At 47.8% G+C, this 21,475-nt stretch overlaps 1 protein-coding gene across 2 annotated transcripts in view; it reads left to right on the plus strand.

Moving 5' to 3' along the window:
• The window catches only part of LOC142573154 (uncharacterized), a 240,980-nt gene that overhangs the window by 195,115 nt on the left and 24,390 nt on the right, over positions 1 to 21,475 (plus strand). For both annotated transcript variants that reach the window (XM_075682704.1, XM_075682705.1), the window contains exon 4: positions 18,133 to 18,280. In XM_075682704.1, coding sequence (XP_075538819.1) covers positions 18,133 to 18,280 — 148 coding nt within the window. The remainder of the gene's footprint in view (positions 1 to 18,132; positions 18,281 to 21,475) is intronic.

Here is a 21,475-nt window from a genome sequence, read left to right on the forward strand (position 1 = left end):
GATGGTAGGCAGGTGTTCCCCTGTGGCTTGTGCGGCTGTATGGAAGAATGGCTTGGGTGAGTTCCGCTGTAACGGCCGTTTTTTTGTCGGTGATGGGGACTTCTGGGGAACCATGTCGCAGCGGGATGTACTCGACAAAGAATTTCGCCACTTCAGCTGCGCTACCTTTCGGCAGAGGTTTCGCGAATTTGACGTCGGGAAGGGTCCCAACAAATCCATCCCCACCTGTTGAAATAGGCATCAAGGAGGCTTGATCGGCTATGGTAATCTCGTTGGATTTGTCGCCGGTGTCTTTTGAGGCGCTGGCAGTCAAGGCATGTCTTAACGTAACGGGTGACGTCGGCGGTCGCGCACTCCCAGTAATACTCATATTCTCGCGATTGCTTGGTAAAAGCCGATGTTCCCGCTTGTCTGATCATCGTGCAGGGCATACAGGACTTCTGACCGGAATGCTGCGGGCATAACGAGTAGGTAGGCTTGCCGGGCGGGTGAAAAGTTCTTCGCCTGGACGTAGTTTCGCAAAAAACGGCAATCTGTGCCTATATACCGTAAAGAAAAGTCAGTCTTGCCTTCCGAATATTCAGCAATCCTTCTTCGCTCTGGGACCGCTTGCTGCCGCACGGCAATGTTGTCGCCGCTTATTGTTCGTACGAAGGCGTAGTCCTCCAGTTGGTCTTGTGGTCTCGGGTCTGTAGGGGCGCGTGCGAGGCAGTGCACACCAGAATGCTTCCTTCCAAACTTGTAGACCACGGGGATGTCGAATTACTGGAGTCTGAGATTCCATCATGCTAGGCGACCAGAAGGATCACTTAGGTTGCCAGCCAACACAATGCCCGGTGGTCGCTTACCACATTGAAGAGCATGCCAGGTGGAAATTTCGCCATAGCCCGAATGATCACAAGGCACTATTTCTCCGTCGTAGAATAATCCCCTTCCGCTTTCGACAGTACCCGGCTAGCAAAAGCTATTACGCTTTTATTTCCATCCTTCCTTTGAACAAGCACGGCACCGAGGCCTAAGCTTCTAGCGTCGGTGTGGATTTCCGTCTCGGCGTCTTTGTCGCAGTGTGAAAGCACCGGTGGTGACTGCAGCCGTCGTTTCCGCTCCTAAAATACGTTTACCATTTAAAGTCGACGTCGAAATTTGTGAGAATTGTTAATTGCTCTCCAATTCCTGAAAAGACTCTCACAAACGCTTTTAATAGGCTCACAGACCACGCAATCCACGCACTGCTTTCACGTTGACAGACAGTGAAAACTTAGCAATGGCAGCTACCTTCTGTAGCTTGGGACGGACTCTACAATTGCTGATGACGTGGCCTAGGAACAGAAGTTATTCGTAAGCGATACGGCCCTTATCCCGCTTCGCGGTGAGCCTAGATGACCTGATCACCTGTAATACTGTCCCGACGCGGCTACGGTGACCGTCAAAACTCTCGGTGGAGGTGACGACGTCATCCAAGTAGACAATCAAGTCTGGTACTTAACTCTGCTAACACCGTGTCTATCAAGCACTGGAACGCTGCAGGCGCCGAGCATAGTCCGAATGGCATGACTTCGAATCAGAGGCCGTCCGATGTGATGAAGGAGTACTTCTCGCAATCCCTCTCAACCGCTTCTACTTACCAGTAGCCAGTGTTGAGCTCTATCGACAAGAAATAATTAGCGGTGCAGAGGCGATCGGATGCGCAGTATCCGATCGCCTATCCGTGGGAGGGAGAATACGTCTTTCTTTGTTATCTTCTTCATCGACGATAATGACGCAGTACGTAGTGTTCCGCCCTTTTTCTTCATCAAGACTACAGAACATGCGCCCAGGCTTTTCTATGGCTGGATGATGTCGCGAAGCATTAATAGACTTATTGCCTTAGATTCACGTTCTTGATTCGAAACATGGTAAGGACTCTGGCAGAGTGACCTAGCGCACTCTTCGGTTATTATGCGATGCTTCGCAACAGGTGTTTGTTAGAGCCTCGAAGACCCTTGAGGGTTGCTGCTTACTAATGGGGAGACTTGCATTTATGTCAATCTATGGTTCGGGAACTATGGTCGTCGAGGTAGATCTGGCAGAATCCGTGAGGACAAGCGCATTGCTCGTTTCCGCAATTTCCTCGATGTGTGCGATCGTGGTGCGCTCGACCATGTGTTTGAACTCCTTGCTGAGGTTTGTCAGCATCACTTTCGCGTTTACTCCGTGCAGTCGAGCGGCTCTTCTTGCGACAGAAGTTTCATGGTCGAGCACCAGACGTTGGTGACCCTCGACCGCGCCTTCTACTACGGTGGATGTTTCGGTGCCGAATGAAATGACAATGCTGGGCCGATGTGGGATCCTGATTTCTCCGAGCACACTCAGGGCATGGTGACTGCCAGAGCTCACCGGGGGTGTCGCTTGGTCTTCGCACAAAGTTATGGATTGCGACTTCAGGTCGACGATTGCGCCGTGTTGGTGCAGGAAGTCTGTGCCGAGAATGACTTCTCGCGAGGACTGTTGGAGGACAAAGAAGCTGGCTGGGTAGGTCCGCCCATGAACAGTAATTTTTCGCGTGCAGATAATAGTCGCCGTTATCAGGTGTCCTCCAGTGGTCCTGATTTGAAGGCCCTTCCATGTAGTCTTAACTTTTCTCAACTGGGAGGCGAAGTGCCCACTCATGACGGAGTAGTAGGCTCCTGCATCCACTAAACTGGTGACTGAGTGGCCATGGAGCAACACGTCGAGGTCGGTGGTTCTTTGTCTTGCGTTCCAGTTAGGTTTTGGAGTTGGATCGCAGCTGAGTCGCCTACACTTGCGTCCTCAGGTCTTTTTTTGTCGGTGTATGCTTCGCTTCCAGGCTTCGGCGGGATGGCGGCGAGTTCTCGCTACATCGTCAAGTAGTATGTTGGAGCTTCGGGCGCAGCGGCGGAGGATCTTCGAAATTTTGACAAACAACTAACGCCCCTCTATTGGCAGCTGATTTTAATTTTTCTGATATGGGCTGACGCACCCGCTCCGGGCGGGACCAGTGTATGGCCGGCGCTGCTGCGATATGTGGTAGCCTCGTGAGGACAAATGGGACGGTCGTAGAGGGCTCCACTGAGTGGCGCTGAAGTAGTCGGCGATATCACGAGGTCGTTGCCATGCTATGGGCGCGGCGCGTGGACGGCAAACCCTACTAGTCCCAAGTAGTGGTATGGGCACCGGCGGTCGATGTCCCGCCTTCACCGCAGTGATGGCAGAGCGTGCTGTGGTCTGGAACGCGCCATACGTCTGTCTTGGGTAGTTACGCTGGGCGACGAAAGCTCGATCTGGCGGTGGCGGCAGCGGACGATGGAATGGCGGCCTTATGGGTGTCTGGCGCGGAGCGCGGCCCTCACGGCGCTCGACAGAGGCATAAGCCTTCACTTCGAGCACGGGAGGTGGCAAGTCCGGGTGCAATTCGGAAACTCCCAGTGACCATCGTGGTTCACCCTTTTCCATGTCAGTGACCGAGGACACCTGAGGTTAACATGAAAGTGAGATCTGGCCGAGTTCTTTGCGCAAAATGGCCCTGATATTCACTCAGAGATCGTCGCTGTCCAATGCTTGGATTTCGCGCATCGACGTGAGCACTTGGCGGTTATATTGCCTAGAGCGTCTAGAGCGCAATTCGAGAGTAATCTCGATTCCCCTTGCCTCTGCCAAAAACTCAACTATGGTCTCTCGGTGGCATGCGGATCAGCCCAGTCAGAAGTTGTTGCTTTAAGCCTCACATCAGGAAGCGTATTTTTTTTCTCCTCCGAACTTTCCAGGTCGTTGTGGCGAAAAAGGCGGGTAATCTTTTCCATGGAGGTGGCGATGGTCTTGTGGCGTGCAAGATCATTGATAACGATGAGCCGCAATAAACAGGAGCATATTTCTACTGAGCAGAAGTCCCTAACCGACAGTCATTCCTGGGCAGGCAAATCATTTGGCCTTCACACCGGCTGCGCGTGATCCGAACCACGCGCCCGCTTGCTTACAAGACAATGGTCTGTCCCTAACCAGCCGCCCTTCTCCTCATCTTCCTCGATGTCGGTGCTGCTACAGTCTCATTTGGCAGTTGCACTCGGGTTTCTAGTAGAGGTGGAGCTCGCTCGCCCATGACCCTCTTGAAGGTCCGTAAGAAGCCTCCGCGAAACAGGTACCATGTTGTTAAGGTGTTTTCTCGATTCTCTAAGCGCGTACTGGCGGCGTTTTGCAATGCGAAAAAGATGGGGCGGAGCTTGTCGTCACTGTTCCAGTTGTTAAATGTAGCGACGCTTTCATGCGCCTCGAACCAGCTTTCCGGATCCTCAAATGGTGATCCGCGGAACGTCGGTGGCTTCCTGGGCTGCCCCAGCGCTATCGGGGTTCGCGACACTGGGGCTGTCATTCTAGCTGTTGTCCTGACCGTGTATTTCCTTGTCTTTTCTGGTAGAAATCCGTGCTCTGGGGGCAGGTTTTCAAGTTGTGGCTTTCTCGATAGACAAGGGCGACGTTGGGCAGGTTTCGGGCTTTGCTCACGGCTGTGAGGGGGGGGGGGGGAGGAGGGGAGGCGTTCGTCACGTTAACGCACAAGCATCTCCAGCAGATGCCCCGTAGTTTTGAAGGTGCAGAAAACGAGCAAAACTGTTAGTGATGAAAGCAGCTTTCTGTTGCGTGAACTTGCGCACAGAGAAAAAAAGTTATACACAAAGAACAACGATAACGGCGCACACTGTCGGCGATTGTCCAAATCTCATCAGCGGGTCCGGCGCATCGCATTCTATAGATCACTCGTAGAAGATTTCAGTGAAATTGCTGGTCCCCACGTGGTGTCCAGAAAATATTTCACAATCCGTGTCGCACATGCAATATTTTACAGAAGTTTTGGCGAACATATGCGCAAAAGAGAGGTTCAACGATAACATTCGGGTAATTTCTCAATCAGAAATGCGTGCTTTGCGCGTAGCGATGACGTTTAAGATTTGTTTGGCGTAAAAATCAATAATCCGAGAAAAATGAACAGGCAAACATTTCACTATGTACACCCAAACAAATTTATCTGCCTTGACATGACGTGTTCCCTGGTAGAACGACGATTGTAAGAAAGCGCGCAGAAATGAAAGTAAAGCTTGGAGTCACTTTCTCGTCTCTCCAACTACGGAGAAAATGATAATTTTCAAGAAAATTAAGTGTAAAGGTAAAAGAACGCGCCGCCATGCTATAGGGAAAGCTGGGGGAACTACATACCCAGCATTAATTCGTGCACTCACGAGCGAAAATTCAGGAACAGGATGAATAAAATTAGAGGTCGGCAAACTCATCTTCTACCATTTGTAAACGCCCAGGAAGTACTGTATAACACCAGGCCGATTTCCTAGGCGGCCGCTTCTTTGAGTACATTTACAGTTCTGTCCATTACACAGGTAGATATCTAGGACACCAGCGGAAAGCAAAGCGATTGCCTCTAGATCTGAAAGTAGCAAATAATGAAGCACAAAAGCGCCCATTTAGCGTGGCGGAGATTCAGGCCTCTCGAGTTGTAATAAGCCAGCGCCAGGCAGAGACAGAATAGCTCACCACACGAAGAAACAATTACACTTCCAAATCCATAAAACATTACCGTTTCTAACTACATGTTCTGTGCTAGGTACTTTCGGTCCACCTGGAAAGAAGCAGCAATCATTGGAATACTAAAAGGCGGCAAGGACCCGACTTCAGCCAGCAGCTATAGGTCTAGAGCCTTGACAGGTTGCCTGTGTAGACTGTTCGAAAGAATGGTTAACCTGGCGCATCCTTGAATTTTTTTGATGTAACAAAATATTAGACCCCCTACAGTGTGTATTCAGAGAAGATATATCTACAGCTGATCACCTTCACGGCATCGAGACGAACATGCTCGATGTCTTTGTACACGAACAGTATTTTCTTTCAGTATCTATTGATTTGGAGAAAGCATTCGACACCACGTGGCGTGTTGGAATTCTTCGTGACTTTGCAGGAATGGGAATGCGAGGCAGTTTTCTGAATGGTATCCAACATCGCCTGTCTAACTGCACGTTCCGTGTTAGAGTTGGTTACATCCTATCTCGTCCATTTGTACAGAAGACGTATACCACAAGGTGGTGTGCTGAGCTGTAAGCATTTTGTCGTAAAAATGAGCTCTCTGCATAAGCTTAAACAGCGTACAATGTTTTATTCTGTGTATGTGGATAATGTGCAACTCGGTTAAATATCTTGTAGCCTTGACATCTGCGTTCGACTGGTAGAACTTTTACCTAATAAATTTTCTAAGCGGACCGACGAGAATGTATTCAAACGAAATCCCTGGAAAGGTGCGTGTGTTTTCCCCATATAAGAGAACTATGCTACCGGATCCCGTTATTGGTCTTAATGGAGAATGGCTATCTGTGAGCCATAAACATAAACTTTTATGTGGTATTTTAGACTCTAAATTAATTTTCATCGCACACTTGCAACATTAGAAAGTGAAGTGCCTGAAGACAACGAATCTACTGAAGCTCTTGTCCCGCAAATCGTGAGGAAGTGACAGAAGATGCCTTTTAAACATTTGCAAAAGTCTAGTATGGTCACGCCTTGAGATCTGAGCTATAGTCTACAATTGTGCTGTGCCTAGTGCTTCGAAAATGTTAGATCCTATCCACCACTTGAGTGTTCGCCCTGCTACAGGCACCTTCAGCACCAATCCTCTCCAAACCTGTAAGTTGAATATAACAAATGGCCTCTACACGCCCAGAGGACATATTTAATCTTACGCCTTGAAGGTGAAATCACACGTACGCCAACCATGATGAGCAAAATGAGAACAAGGTGAAACAGGGAGCCAGCGTTTCGACAAGTGGGCTTGTCTTCAAGGCGACATATGCTTTCCTCGCCACAGTAAAGCATATGTCGCCTTGAAGAAGACAAGTCCACTTTTCGAAGCGTTCGAAGCTGTGTCTTACCAGTACTCACCTACGGGGCAGAAACCTGGAGGCTTACGAAAAGGGTTCTACTCAAATTGAGGACGGCGCAACGAGCTATGGAAAGAAGAATGATAGGTGTAACGTTAAGGGATAAGAAAAGAGCAGATTGGGTGAGGGAACAAACGCGAGTTAATGACATCTTAGTTGAAATCAAGAAAAAGAAATGGGCATGGGCAGGACATGTAATGAGGAGGGAAGATAACCGATGGTCATTAAGTGTTACGGACTGGATCCCAAGGGAAGGGAAGCGTAGCAGGGGGCGGCAGAAAGTTAGGAGGGCGGATGAGATTAAGAAGTTTGCAGGCATGGCATGGCCACAATTAGTACATGACCGGGGTTGTTGGAGAAGTATGGGAGAGGCCTTTGCCATGCAGTGGGCGTAACCAGGCTGATGATGATTATGATGATGATGATGATGATGATGATGATGATATATAATGTGGCGAGGAAAGCATATGTCGCCTTGAAGAAGAGAAGTCCACTTTTCGAAAGTTGGCTCCTGGTTTCAACGTCTTATCGTTTTGCTCATCATCTTGAATTTCCATCTCTCGCCTTCCCCGTGTTTTTCGTAGACCAACCATGTCATTCAATAATTTGCGATTCATCCACGGTCAGGCTTTTCCGTAACCGCACAGTCACTAGGCCTCCTCTGTCCCTCCGGTTGGGAGCACTGTAAGGAGAAACTGGCGCTCCTCTACTAGAAAATGTCCTAATGGTTCCTACTCTGCTTCCACCGCCTAAGGAGTGATAGGCTTTATACAGTGTGACATCTCTCACGTAGAAATATTAAAACGAGCACCTAAGGCACAACTAAATTGATATTTTCTTGAACTTCAGGAGAACTATTCCTGCGCTGAATGTTATCCAGATGCTTCGAAGTCTCCTGCTTGTGTTGCTGACGCAGCTCTAGCACCGTCGTTTTTTAGTATCCAGCACATTAAATCTGCATACAAGGACTTTTACGCCCGAAGGATACGCGATACTAAATGCAGAGAAACACATAAAGCCAATAAAACCAACTAGGGCTATTGTGCTCGTAGACTGATTGAGCGTGGTCCGAGCCCTAGTCAGTCTACTAAAACATAATAACAGCGTCTTTAACGAATTATATGCATTGCTTCGTTCAGCTCATATAGGTAAACTTATCATCGTCATATGCTGGGTAGCTGGACACAGTGGACACAATTAAAGACAATGAAACTGATGAAGAGAACGCTACCTCAGTAGCTTCTAGCGGCACCGACACATAGCCATACTAGCGATTGACTTTGACCATACTTACCGCTTAAGCTGAAACAGCACTGGCGGAAACAGTAATATACCCTGTTATCCAATAGACTAAACTTGATCAAACCTAAATAGGAGCTGCGGATATCGGAGAAAATAACACGATACAAGGAAGTGTTCCTTTGTCGATAAGAACAGGTCTTACTTTCAGCACCGACTCGTACCTTCTGACCAGAAATGATCCTCCATCATGCCGATGGTGTGGCGACAGCCTTACACTTCTCTATCACCATGTTAATGTGAAGTGAAATGGAAATTGAGCGTAAAAAGAAATTTCATTGTGCGTATCGTCGGCACATTCCAATTCACACAGAATTTTTTTTCTTAGACATGAACCACTTTTTAACCTGGAAACAGTTTTGAGCATTTTAGATGAAGTTAAAATCTTGGAAATAATTCGGCCGGGTCATGTGTAGCACGGCGTCATCGTCGAGGCTGTAGCCGCAGTGACATAAGATTTTACAGCACGTGCCTCTCAGCCTATTACTACAAAGGCCCTCTGGAGGCCGTAGTGCTTCTATACATCGTATTATATCACTTTTTCCGAGTGAAGAATTTACGCTCATAGCTCACGTCGCGAGTCATTGTCATTATTTTGACGCTTGTATATTTTTACGCTGTTTACAGTGACTCGTTTTTCGGCCTCTTTGCGGCCACGTCACATCTTCCATTTGTAGCTAATTTTACCTTTCTTGCATAATGCATAGGCAATTCATAACCACATTTAATGGCGCTGCTTGGCCATAGCTTGCCCTTACTCCATTAACCGCCACACATACTCGTTAGGTCCCTGAGTGGAATATGTTTTTACTGCGTCCCAACGACTGACGAGGTTTCGGCATCACGTTGGCTGCAACCAAACAGTCACAGAGGCATGTCTAGCCTATAATATGGGCCGCGCAGCTGTGTCATGCTTGCGAAAGAAAACGGTCATAGCTGTTCGTTCAGCGCTCATCATCAGCAGCAGAAGCGTACTAATGTCCACTGCAGGACGAATACCTCTCCCACTGATCTCCCATTACCCCTGTCCTGTGCCAACTGATTTCAGCTTGTGCTTGCTAATTTCCTAATTTCATCACTCCGCCTAGCTTTCGTCGACGCGGCGTTCGAACAAAGCAGCTGAGCGTTCACCGCGGTCGGCCTGGATCGTAGAGGAAACGTCGCGAATTCTGCGTCTCTCTGTACAACAGATCCAGAGACGGCCGAACAGGTAGCCATCGCCCTGGAACTCCTGGATGGCAAAAGAACCAGAATACACAGTAGCCCGAGGGCGGCAGTAAGAGCCTTTTGCAAGGGCACCGTTTCCAGACAGCCCCTAGCGATCCTCCGCTGCATGGACGTTAACCCGCACACGATCATTTGGTTTCCCTCGCACATGGGAGAAATTGACGGAGCCCCGACTAATCTCAATGAGTCGGCTCACGAGGCTACGCGAGGGCTTACAGACCGCGTGGTGCTAGGGCAGCCAGGCTTGGACATTACGTACTGCAGGGACCATCTTCTTTCATACAATGAACTCACGAAACACTTGGCGCGCGTATCACATCCGCCTCCGCACATAAAGCTAAACAGACCCCAAGCTCTCAGCCAGGAGCTCTCGCACACGGGGACCTATCCCAATCCCCTAATAATAAGCAAAAAATCTCCCGAAGCTGTGGCGTCATACACTTACCCGCGATGAGGTAGCGTAGCAGACTTAGAGTATAGGCTCTGCCGGTTCTGCACGTTACGCAGCGACAAGGACAACACGAAAGAGCTTTGGGACGCGGCTCTCTGTAGCCCCGAATCGAACATACGTGGGCAGTGAATCGGGCCCGCGATGCACCCAAGGGGCTAGGCGTTTTGTTCCCGACGAGGGAGTGGCTCGCTTCGGGCTATGAAACTAGCGCCACCTGAAGGACGCGAATAAAGTTTTTTATATCATACCAAACCTAGCTTTCTGCCTTCCTCGACTGCGCTTCCCTTCTCTTGGCACCAATTCTGTCACTCTAAGGCTACGTTCACATTTGGTCTCGAAGGAGGCGGAAGCGGCAAAAAAAAAAAACGACTAATTCCGCCCGCCTAGGTGGCGAAACTGGCGGAAAACCAGGCGGCAAGCCCGATCGGTCTCCGACCGATTTTTTCGCCACGGCAAAGCGTAACGCCGTTCCTCTTCACCGGAAGCCGAACTGGCATGTAAGCGGACTTTGAATGAATGAACGAATGACTAAGAAGTTTCTTCTTGGAACGTGAAGCGAAAGACCAGCAAGCGTTTTCTTCAGTAAATTTGAGTTGTTTTGCAGCGCTCGTGCTGTGTCCTTCTGACTCGGTGTCTTCCCTTATTTTCGCGCTGAATTATTAACTATGAATAACCGAAGAGTGCGATCGACCACTCTGCCAGAGCCCTTGCCGAGTTTCGACGCGTGAACGTGACGCTAAAGGCAACAAGTTGACGAAATGGTGCGCGACATCATCCTGCCATGGAAAGCCATTGCGCATGTCTTCATCCTCTCCCATGGTAGACGAAAGTTAAGGACAACACGCGTTGTTGCCCGAAATGATGGCTTTTAATAACTGATGTGTCAATGAATTACCATACCACTTGAACAGGTGTGATGAACAGCGTCACCACGCGGACAAATGCACTTAGACTGGATGAATGCGGGCGAAAGCGGCCGTAGTTTCCTCTGCAGTGGCGAAACAAATGTGAACTTCTTGGACACGCGCTGAAAAGATTTTCAGCCCGCTTTTGCCTTTCCACCCACATGCCGCTTCAGAAGTGTCAACGTAGCTCAGTGGTTCACCTTTTATCCATCCTACGTATTACATGGCCTGCCCACCTCTATTCTTTTCTCTTTATATCAATTAGAATATCGGCTATCCCCGTTTGTTCCCTGATCTACACCGCTCCTTCCTGTCTTTTAACGTTACGCCTAATATTTTCATTGCGTCACTTTTTGCGCTTTCCTTAACTTGTGCCTGAGCTTCTTGGTCTACCTCCAAGTTTCTCTCCCATATGTTAGCAATATGCACTCGTAAATCACTGACCTGGTAGAACGTGTCGCGTTAAAAAGCAATAGCCACTCGCCACTGCCTGTTCGTATGACAAGACTGACACTCTACCTCGATATATTTTTAGCTACTGCTTTTTTTATAGCCGGCATCGAACAACTTAATTTCCTGAAGCAGTCACCATAGCATATGGTGTCCGCAGAATCTCGATTTTAGTGTAAGTTCCGTAATCGTCTGCTAGTCTACGCCTCAGATGACTGGTACGATGATTGGGCGTTTAACCATTAACTACTAGTTTTGACAAAAAAGTTTCAACGGGTTAAAATCAAACGAGATGCTGCAGAAGTTGTGTAATGCAATTATTTATTACGTGCTAGTTGTGAGAGAGAGTAAAAACTTTATTGAATATAAATAAAACAGGGCGCGATGGGTGGAGCCCCTATTACATCCAGGGCCCCACTGGCTCGAGCGGCTCGCTGGGCTTGGTCTAGAAGAGCCAACTGGCTCTCCCGACCTTCGTCCGCAAGCCACGCTTCCCACTACCTATTCCTCATTAGTGGATGTTGGTGTAATATGGGGCTGTCTATGTGCGGAGGCCTCCTGGGGCACTGCCGTGTGATGTGTTTTAGTGTGGGTGTGTCTGTGCACCACGGGCACTCGTCAGTGAACCTCGTGGGGTGTATTCTGTGTAGGTGTTGCAGGTTATGGTATGTATTCGTCTGAATACGACGTCAGTCCCTCTCCTGCTGGCTGTTTAAATCGGAGTGAGGATGTCCAAAACGTCTCCGCTCCTCCTTTGCTGTAGGAGGATGTCACAAGAATTCGGTGGAAGGTCCTCGCTAGGCCATGCCGTTGCTCGGACGTTTAATCCTCGAGCACTACGGTCTGCCCTCACGTTTCCTTCTAGTCGCTCGTGTGCCGGATACCACACGATATTGTGGCGCCCCTCTAGTTGAGTGCCTAAAATCTTGATTATTGATTTGGGTGCCGTTCCATGTAGAAACAGGCGGCAAGCAGCTTGTGAGTCGGATAATATGACAGCCGAATCGGTTTGGCGCTCGGCGTCCTGAATGGCCAAGGCGAATGCTGCAGCCTCTGCCATGCATGCCGAGGCGGTTTTGAAGGATGCCATTGTTATGTTATTGTTGCATGTAGAGACTATGGTGAAATTCTCTGAGCTGGCTAGACTGGCATCCGTATAATACACCCCGGCCCTATGCAAAAACGTTTGTGAAGAGTCTTTACACTTCCTCTGCGTCGTCCGGGATGATACTTGGATTGCATGTTTTTGGGAATTGGGGCCACCGCGATGTGCGATCGAACGTTGCGGTCTATCTGTGCCGTTTCCTCTCCACAATACTGGGGTCTCAAGGGAGAGCCTAACCGCGCCAATACTTCCCTGCCCTGAGTTGAAGAACAAATTCGTTCCTTCTGAGCATATAACGTCGCGAATGCGTACTCGTCTAAAGTATTGTGCAGGCCCAGTCCCTCTAATCTCTCTGTGCTAGCGCATTCGGGAAGACCAAGGGCCGCTTTGAAGGCTTTTCTTACTATGGTGTTTGCCAATATATTTTCTTGGTTTCTCAAGGCCTGATACGGAAGGGCGTATGTGATTCGGCTAATTACGAATGCATCAACCAGGCTGATGGTCTCTCCCTGAAATAGGCCATCTCTGCTTCTTGCCACTCTCCGTATCATTCTGGCCACGTTTCCTGTGCCCGCTTTTAGTTTTTGAAGGGTGTGGGATGTGTCAGCGTTCTGTTGTATCCACATCGCCAATATTCTGAGCGTCTCCACTTCACGAACTGGCGCCCCGTCTAGAGTCCGAGTAGCACCCAGTCCTTCTTTCTTGCGTATTTCGCACGCACCCGAATGAATTCCGATTTTTAGGGTGCGCATGCCACGTCCGCCGCCCTCGCATATTCCACGACTGCGTCGATGGCCTTGTGAAGAGTTTCTTGCTCGTCCCCGTGGGACCCTTCGTGAGCCCAGAACGAGAGGTCATCGGTATATATCGCACATCCGTGATTCGGGTGTTTATCTAGCAACAGGGCTAGCTTTCTCATCTCTACATTAAAGAGCAGTGGAGAGAGTATAGCTCCCTGAGGGGTACCTCTGTCGGGAGAGTTGAAGGTGTCTGACCTCGTGGAGCCTAACCCGATTGTGGCCGTGCGGTCGCTGAGGAACGAACGCGCATAGTTATAAATTGGCGTTCCGCAGTTCACCGCTTCCCGTCCCTCCAGAATAGTGTGGTGGAAGATGCTGTCGAAGGTCTTTTTGATGTCCAATGCCAGTACAAATTTATCGTCCGACCCTCTGTTGTGGTGCAGGACCTCGTGCTTTAGTAGTAGAAAAACGCCCTGCGCCGACACGTGGGTCGGAAACCGAACATGTTGGAGGGGAACATGTTGTTTAGCCCTACGCGGTTCGAGAGCCGGACCTACACAACCTTTTCAATGAGTTTCTCCGCACACGACGTTAGGGACATGGGTCCAAGGTTGTTGATATGACGAGGCTTACCTGGTTTAGTAATGACAATAATGTTTGCTTCCTTCCAATCTTTTGGAGGACGCCGTCCTCTGTCCAGAACATGTCGTTAAAGAATTTGGTGAAGTTCTTTAGCGTGTCTTCACTTAGATTGCGAATCAATGCGCTCGTGACCTGATCTAGCCCTTGGGTCATGTTTTCCCTGAAGGAGTGTGCCACTGCATAAACCTCTTCAAAGGTTAGGGGGGCATCCAGTTCCGGTTGGTCCTGACCTTCGTAAACGGGTTTGGTGTATTTCCCTGTCGGAGCAGTTCCTACGTATATCTTTTTAATTTTGTCTATCGTGTCAGCTTCCCGACCTTCGTACTCGTTTTCAAGCAGCTTTAGTGTGCGATTCGCGACTGTTTTTGTTCCTCCCGGGTCAATCATACTTCGAAAAATGCGCCATGTTTCCTTTGTAGTCAACGTGCCCTCAAGCGAGTCGCTGAACTGACGCCAATTGTTGTCGCTTAACTTTTGTGCGTATTCGTTAGCTTCCTGCGCTAGCTGAGCTATCCTTATCCTGAGTTTGCGATTAAGCTTTTGCCTTTCCTTCTTTTTGTGAGGTCTCTCTGGGCTTCCCAGCCTCCGTTGTCGTTTCAATTGTTTTTGGGAGCCCAGAGTGAATAACTCTGATCCGCTCGGCCCATTCGCCTAAGTCTGTTATGCTGCTGAGTGTTTTCTATTTTTCACGTAATTCGGTCTAGTCGGATAGCCTCGCCTTGCCACTAGCTCTTCGAATCCTGGCTGCATTAAGCGATATGCTTAAGATATAGTGATCGCTTCCTAGGTTTTCACCTAGGTTCGTCCATCGCGTCTCACTTTCGTCGTTGGTGAACTTGAGGTCGGGGGAAGTGTCTTTGGACACGCTGTTCCCGATTTGCGTTGGGAGACCCGGTTGAGTTAGCTGGAAAAGTCCGTACCGCTCTACAACGTCTGCTAACAAGATGCCCTTGGGATTGTCTGTACTGTAGCCCCAGTTTGAGTGTTGTGTGCTAAAGTCGCCTAACAATATTAATTTGTCCCTACCTTGAGAGAGACGCATCGCGGCGGCCACCTCGTTTTCGAAATCCGCCTGTTTTTCCCTGGGCGAACTATAAACGTTGACAATTATTGTTTTAGGTTTGCCCCTTTTCTGTGTCCAAATCGTGATTCTTTGGTGCGGAATAGGTTCCCCCGAAAAACAATTTACGCTCATCGCGACATCCTTCTTGGGAAAGGTGGCTACTTGAGGGTAATCTGTGTGAGCATAAAGCTCGTATCCTTTGAGTTTTTGATTTTGTTTCCCTATTTCTTGAATGCAGATAACGGCGGGAGGGATTGGCACCGATTCTATGTAGTGCGTGAAATAACCAATTTAGTGCGTAGCGTGCTGCAGTTCCATTGCCAGAGTTCAATGTTTCCGGTCTTTGTGTTGTCTGCCATGTTATCCATTGATATTACTGTCACTATCAGTGTGCTCTATAGCTTTCGGTTTCCTGGTAGGAGCTCCCGGACTTTGACTGACCCTCTTTCGGGGGACCGCTGCGGCTTTTGCTTGCACATCCTCTACCATTCGCTTCAGTTTGTGTAGCTCTGCGAACATTAGTTGCATATTTTGTGCTAACGGTTCCAGCGTTGCCGTTTGAGCGCTGGAGGCGGTTCTTTGTTGCAGTGATGTCTGCGGTGGTGATTTGGAAGTGTGGTCCGCAATTTGCATGGGTTGCTGTGATGTGCTGTTGTTTGCATGCGCTCAAAAGCTTAAAATTCGGCTCGTACATCGGCTAAATTGTTTCGAAGTATTTTGTTTTCTTCTACTACTTTCTGGTACTCTGGGTTTTGTGTGATTGGTGTAGGTGTATTCTTAGCATTCTCAGTGGGAGATGCGACTTGCGCCCAGCTTACCTGATTATTTTGGGGGGTGCTGCATGCCAGTAGGATCCCAGGTGACTTGCTTCTTGGGGCCTCCTTTTTTGTCTGATGTTGCTGCTGAGGCACGTTGGGTCGGGATGCCGACCATCTTCTCTGGCCCGGCTGCCCGGAACAAGATCGGCTCCGCGAAGGCGAGCGGGTTCTGGACCGGCTGCGGCGATCCATTGCCGGAAGGAACTCCAGCTTGGAGTCCTCGTCTTCGGTGGGGAACCACCGTATCTGGGTCTTCGTTGGTTTCTTTGGCGGTGGTCTTTGCCGTGGTCTTGACCTGACTGGCTTTAGTCTTTTGGGACATCTGCGGTCACCCTTTGGATGATCACTCCCACAAATGGCACATTCGGGGGTGCACGTATGTCCATCAGCAGGCTCCCACACCCCGCACGAGCGGCACACCTGTACGTGAGGCTGTGGACATACGTCGGTGCGGTGTCCCATGGTGCCACAGATACGGCAGAATTGTACCGCATTTCGGTAGGGTGTGCAGAGTTTCCCCCTTCCCACCCAAAGTAATAAACACATCTTGGCACTCGGCTACCGTAGAAGGCGAGCAAAGCACTTTGTGATTCAACCATTATTCTTGCGTCGATCAATTTCAGTCACTGCGTTCGGATACGTAGGTTCGATCGCAGCACGTCAGAAGGGTGTGTGCTTCTATCCCGTGGATTACTCCCCGCGTCGTGTCTTCTCCTGCGGTAACGTACACATTGACCGGATGTTGTCGTCCGTTGATGTTCAAGGATTTAATTGCTTGCATGACCTTCACCGTATCCTGATTCGGCTTGAATATCTCTGCAATGTTGGAACGTAACTTGATTCTTAGAATAAAATTGTTGTTGACGGTTCTGTCCTGGCATGCCTCCCTGACGGCTCTCGCCAGGGCCTGACTGGTAAAATTCTTGAGTGGTAGCCCTTAGTGTCGTCTGATGACCTCCTTCAGGTCACTCTTCGATAGCGGTGGAAGACGGTTGAGTCGTGGGCGCCCGCGATGCGCCGTGGGTTTGGATGAGTAGGTAATCGGACCTGATGGCAGTGCGCTTCCTTACGCGGAGCGTCGCTCCTGAGCGAGAATTTTCTTTTCCTTCAGGAAAGAACGCGCTCCCAACCGGCTTCTGCTGTCGTTTCGTCGACAACGGTAGCGGTTTTCATGTTGTTGATCGTAGCTGCCTTATTCCATTGGTGGTGCGGTGTTGCATCACCCACCTGAGATGCAATGATATCCATCTGTTCTTCAACTCGCGACGTTGTAATAAGTCGCGGGTTCGATGTCTCAGCCGGAGTTGTTAAGGCCGCCATGCTCGAGTGCGCGCTCGCCCACCGGCGCCGGCGCTGCTCCCCTAAATAAAGTTAGGGTTAGCAGCTCGCCACATTCTGAAGGGGAAAAATCGGCCGTAAAATGCCGAAATATGGTCCGGATGACCTGCAGTTCGTTTTCAAAGGCACCGGACCACTTCTTGGAGATGGTGGTTATGGTTTCGGGCCGGTCTCAGAAGGTGGTGAGCCCGAAAAACCAAACATGCGTAGCCCGACCTGAGCGCAGCCGTTTCGAACGGCGACTTCTTCTCGTACTTTAGCAAATATTCTTCAAGCCTTAGTTAGATTTGCTAGCCTATTTTGCACACTTCAGCGTTCATTAGGCATATTAAGTGCCGCTCCAGTGCTTAGAGCCGCCCATGAATAGTTTTAAATGCCCTATAGCTGCCCTCTACCTGCCGGTACTGTAAACGCCGCCTTTGAGAAATGGATTGCTAACTCGTTTTATAAATTCTGAGACACGAGAACAGTCGACAGAGACATTTGAAAGGACCGTAAGAAGTGCACTAGCACTGAAATCTACAGCGAACAAAGGGAACCACTGTGGAAGGCACGCGCTCGCCACCTGGACTGTAGTACACGATGGAAGCGAGTTCGGGCCTAGACTTCATATCAGCGGGCTTCGCAGTGCCCCTGCAGGGCGAGCTCGGGGCTGATACCTTAAATTCTGCCATGCCGTGCCTTCACGTATAAGAGAAACAGTTGAGGGTCGAGTTCCAGAGCCGACTTTGTCTCTAGTGAGCTCAAATACCGACAGCGACTTCGCCGTAGCCGAGCCGAAACTAACCAAGCCAAACAGCGTCGACCAGTCACTACGCTCCACTTCTTAAAGCTGTCGCGTGCTCAGGTTCGCCAAATACATCCGAATGTTCCAGGCACATCTTCTGTCCAAGTTTTTTCGGAGCAGCACGTGAGCTTCACGTTGGCTAAAGGACATACGAGCATTGTGTTGCACTTTCTAGGCCACAGGTCGCAAACAATTGTACCACGAGTTCTCTGTATAACAAGTTCTCCAGAACTTGCTCCAGATCAGTGTCTGTTATGCGCTAAATGAGTGAAGCTATATGAATCAACCGTCTGAAAAAAATGGGCTGAAGAAAAGTCCTTTGGGGAACCTGAGTTGCTGAAGACACTCGGGTGGCTGACTTCTGTCTTCTCTGTGCAGTGTCCCTGGATGCCCGGCCCGTGCTGATTCCTCTTCTGTCGTCAGTTATCTGCTTCCCGATCGTGGCACTGGCTCTGATCTGTGCGCTGCGCTACAGGGCGCTGAAGCTACGCCGTAAGGAGCACATGAGCAGGCTTCGTGGAGGAGGGTACGTGCACGCTGGGAGACAGCTACTGCATTTCTTTTTTGCATCTGTAAAAACGAAAAAAAAGCCCCCGTCAAAAATTATGAAGGTGCATGTTGTATTTCTCTTTAAGATTAGGTCGAGGCCCTGTAGTGAAATCTGGGCATTGCTGATGCCCGTCGTAACACCTTAGCAGCACAACACGCGAAATAACAAACGCGATTACGACCGCATGCTTTGCTGACTAAACATTTATGAAATATACAGTGCGGGAACAGAAATTTTGTACTCGCACGAGTTTCCACCGCGCCCAGCGTGGTGGAAATTCGTGCAGAATTCGTAAGCCCGTTGAGGAAGTCTTAAGTGGCCCTTTCTTATTACTGTCCGTAGTGAAGCCTCCCCATATCTTCGTTACAACGAAGCTCCGCTATGCAAGTAAGCCCCAATGCTTACCGTGTAATTTGTGACGGTACGGACAGCACTTAGTGCGCCTAGCCTGGTTCTACCTGTAACAACATTGCGCCGTTGTTGTTTCAAAAGTTCAAGGATCTTCTTCGTCCACTCTCAGTTAAAACAAAGACGCTAGAACTTGTCAAGGCGTTCATTAGTTGAGCAACCCTTCGGAAGAGCTACTTAAACGAGTTGAGGTCTTGTTTTGAGATATTAAACTGTTGTTAAAGCATCTGGAGTATTATTGAAAGGCGTGCTTAACAAAGAAATCACGTCTTGGAGGCGGTCTGCTTCAGCCCCTGTGCGAGGAAGCAAAAACAGCAGTTTCGGCTTTCGCACTGGGTAAGCATCAAATCAAATCAGACTTTATTTCAAATACATTTTTTGACAGATCTTGTTTGCTGGTCAATCTAAGCACATCGTGCTTGTTAGAAGACCAAGCAGCAGGCGGTACAGCTTTCAATAGAGATATGAAACATACAACTACCTTTCGAAATTATACAACTTCAAAGTAAAATATTCTAACACACAAAGAATTAATATTACGTTTTCCAGCCACTTAAGAATACCAATAAAAAAAATCAGATATTACAATAAACAGTTGAATACCACTTTCAAACATTTTTCATCATTTTACGTTTTGAATTGACATCATACAGTGTTGCATCAAGTTCATTAAAATATCAGGGACATAATACTTTCTTGTTTTCTTCCCATAGCTTGTTAACACCCTTGGCTTAATATATCCTCTGTTTTTCGTAACGCAGCATCTTTTTTTACCAATACCTTAAAAGAATTTGAATAATAATAGCGTGTTACAACCAGATACATAAATAGCTCCTGTACTGGAAGTATTCCTAGAATGTTATACTTTTCTTTTCTGTCTGATTGTTCTAGTCCGGTTCCATAAGTTATGCTATTGACAGTTCATTTGACTACGCGATCAATCGCTTCCTTTTTATAGTCAGAACATGTACGATATAACGTTATACCATATGTAATTACCGATTCTGCTAATGCCTTATATATAGTAACTCTTAGGTTAATAGGCGTTTTCCCGCGCAGACTATACATCATGGCCGCGACAGCTCTTAGCTTTCCACAAACGTGGATGACATGGTTACTCCAGGTTAGATGCTTATAAAAAAATCCCTAAATAGTTGACCACACGCTATAACTGTAATGGTTGACAGATACATGCGTTGCAATGTGGAGTGTGCAGATATACAATCATGTTAAATGAAAGCACCTTATGTGGATTCCTGAAGCAGATTAGTTTAGTTTTTTGATGATTTATAAAAATTTAATTATGTGCGAAACAGTCTACGATTACTGATATGTCTCTTTGGAAGATTTGACATTCCGAGTTATAGTCACTCATTTGTAGCGCTATCGCAGTGTCATCGGCGTACTGAAAAAGTTTTGATTTCAATGGTAGGAGGCCGAGATCTGAGACATATATATTACAGAGTACTGGCCCTAGCGTGCTTCCTTGGGGCACACCACCTTTTATTAATTTGAAATTGCTGTAGCTATCATCTAGTTTAACGCATTGTAGTTGATCAGTAAAATAATTTAGAAAAAAATCATAGAAGTGACCTCTGAATCCTAGATTCTTTAGCTTGTTGAGTAATATCTTATGTACTACTGTGTCAAAAGCCTTTGATAGGTCTAAAAGTAGGACTAAGACTACATTATTATTTTCTATTGATGCACTAATATAGTCAGAGAATTCTTCAAGAAGATTAATTGTGTTTTTATTCTTCGTGAAACCAAACTGTGCCATGTTATTCAGAGAATACTTTTCACAGAATGTCTGCATTACAGAGACCACATATTTTTTCATTATATGCGCTATTGTGGACAATATTGCTATCGGTCTGTGATTTGCGCAATCACTTCTCTTTCCGTTTTTGTAGACAGGTCTTACGATTGAAATTTTTAGTTCTTTGGGTATTATGGCCCGTTTCGAAAATTCCGTTTACAATCTTTAAAAGTACTTGTTTTAGTCTGTGAAAGTTGAAGTACAAATCCTGAGGCCGGATTTTATCAAACCCCGGTGGTATGAACTTTGCCATGCCTTGAATTATCGTCCAAAGATCAACTTCGGTCATCGCTGGAAGATAACCTGAATGCGCGCATGTGCGTTTTGGCTCGTATTCTAAATGTTGGTCACTCTCCGTTTTTTTCAGCTTCTCTGCGGCAGCAATAAAGGTTTCATTAAATTTATTACACAGCATCTGTATGTTTTCATTTGGGAAATTTGTTTTTACGGTATCATCGACGCTAGCTCGTTTGCATCTCCCCATTAATTTGTTTGCCGTAGTCCAAGTCTTTTTCACGTCCTTTTTGCATTCCGAAAATCGGCGTGTCAAATATTTTCTTTTTTCCAGGCGTAACTTAGCTGTCACCGCGTTTCGTAAAGTTCGAAATTCCACTCTGTGTTGTTCGTTGCCTGGTTCTTTTCTGCATCTTTGCCATGCCTTGTCTTTTTGAAAGCATAACTCAATGACATCACTCGTTATCCATTTCGTATTAGGATTTCTTTGCTTGATTGTTATGATCTTAGAAGACTTTACGTATATCATCCTAAAAAGTTTCAACAAATTTGGCATATAAACTGGCTTGGTCTAAATGTAAAAGTGAAATCCAATCTGTGTCCTTTATGTACACGTCAACTTTCGCGTTGTCTATAATTAGTTTTCTTGTTCTTACTTCGCAATGCTCTGCATCATTGTCAGAGATGACTACAAGTGATATGAAGTAATG

Source organism: Dermacentor variabilis, chromosome 2 (genome assembly GCF_050947875.1).
Source record: "Dermacentor variabilis isolate Ectoservices chromosome 2, ASM5094787v1, whole genome shotgun sequence".
NCBI lineage: Eukaryota > Metazoa > Arthropoda > Arachnida > Ixodida > Ixodidae > Dermacentor > Dermacentor variabilis.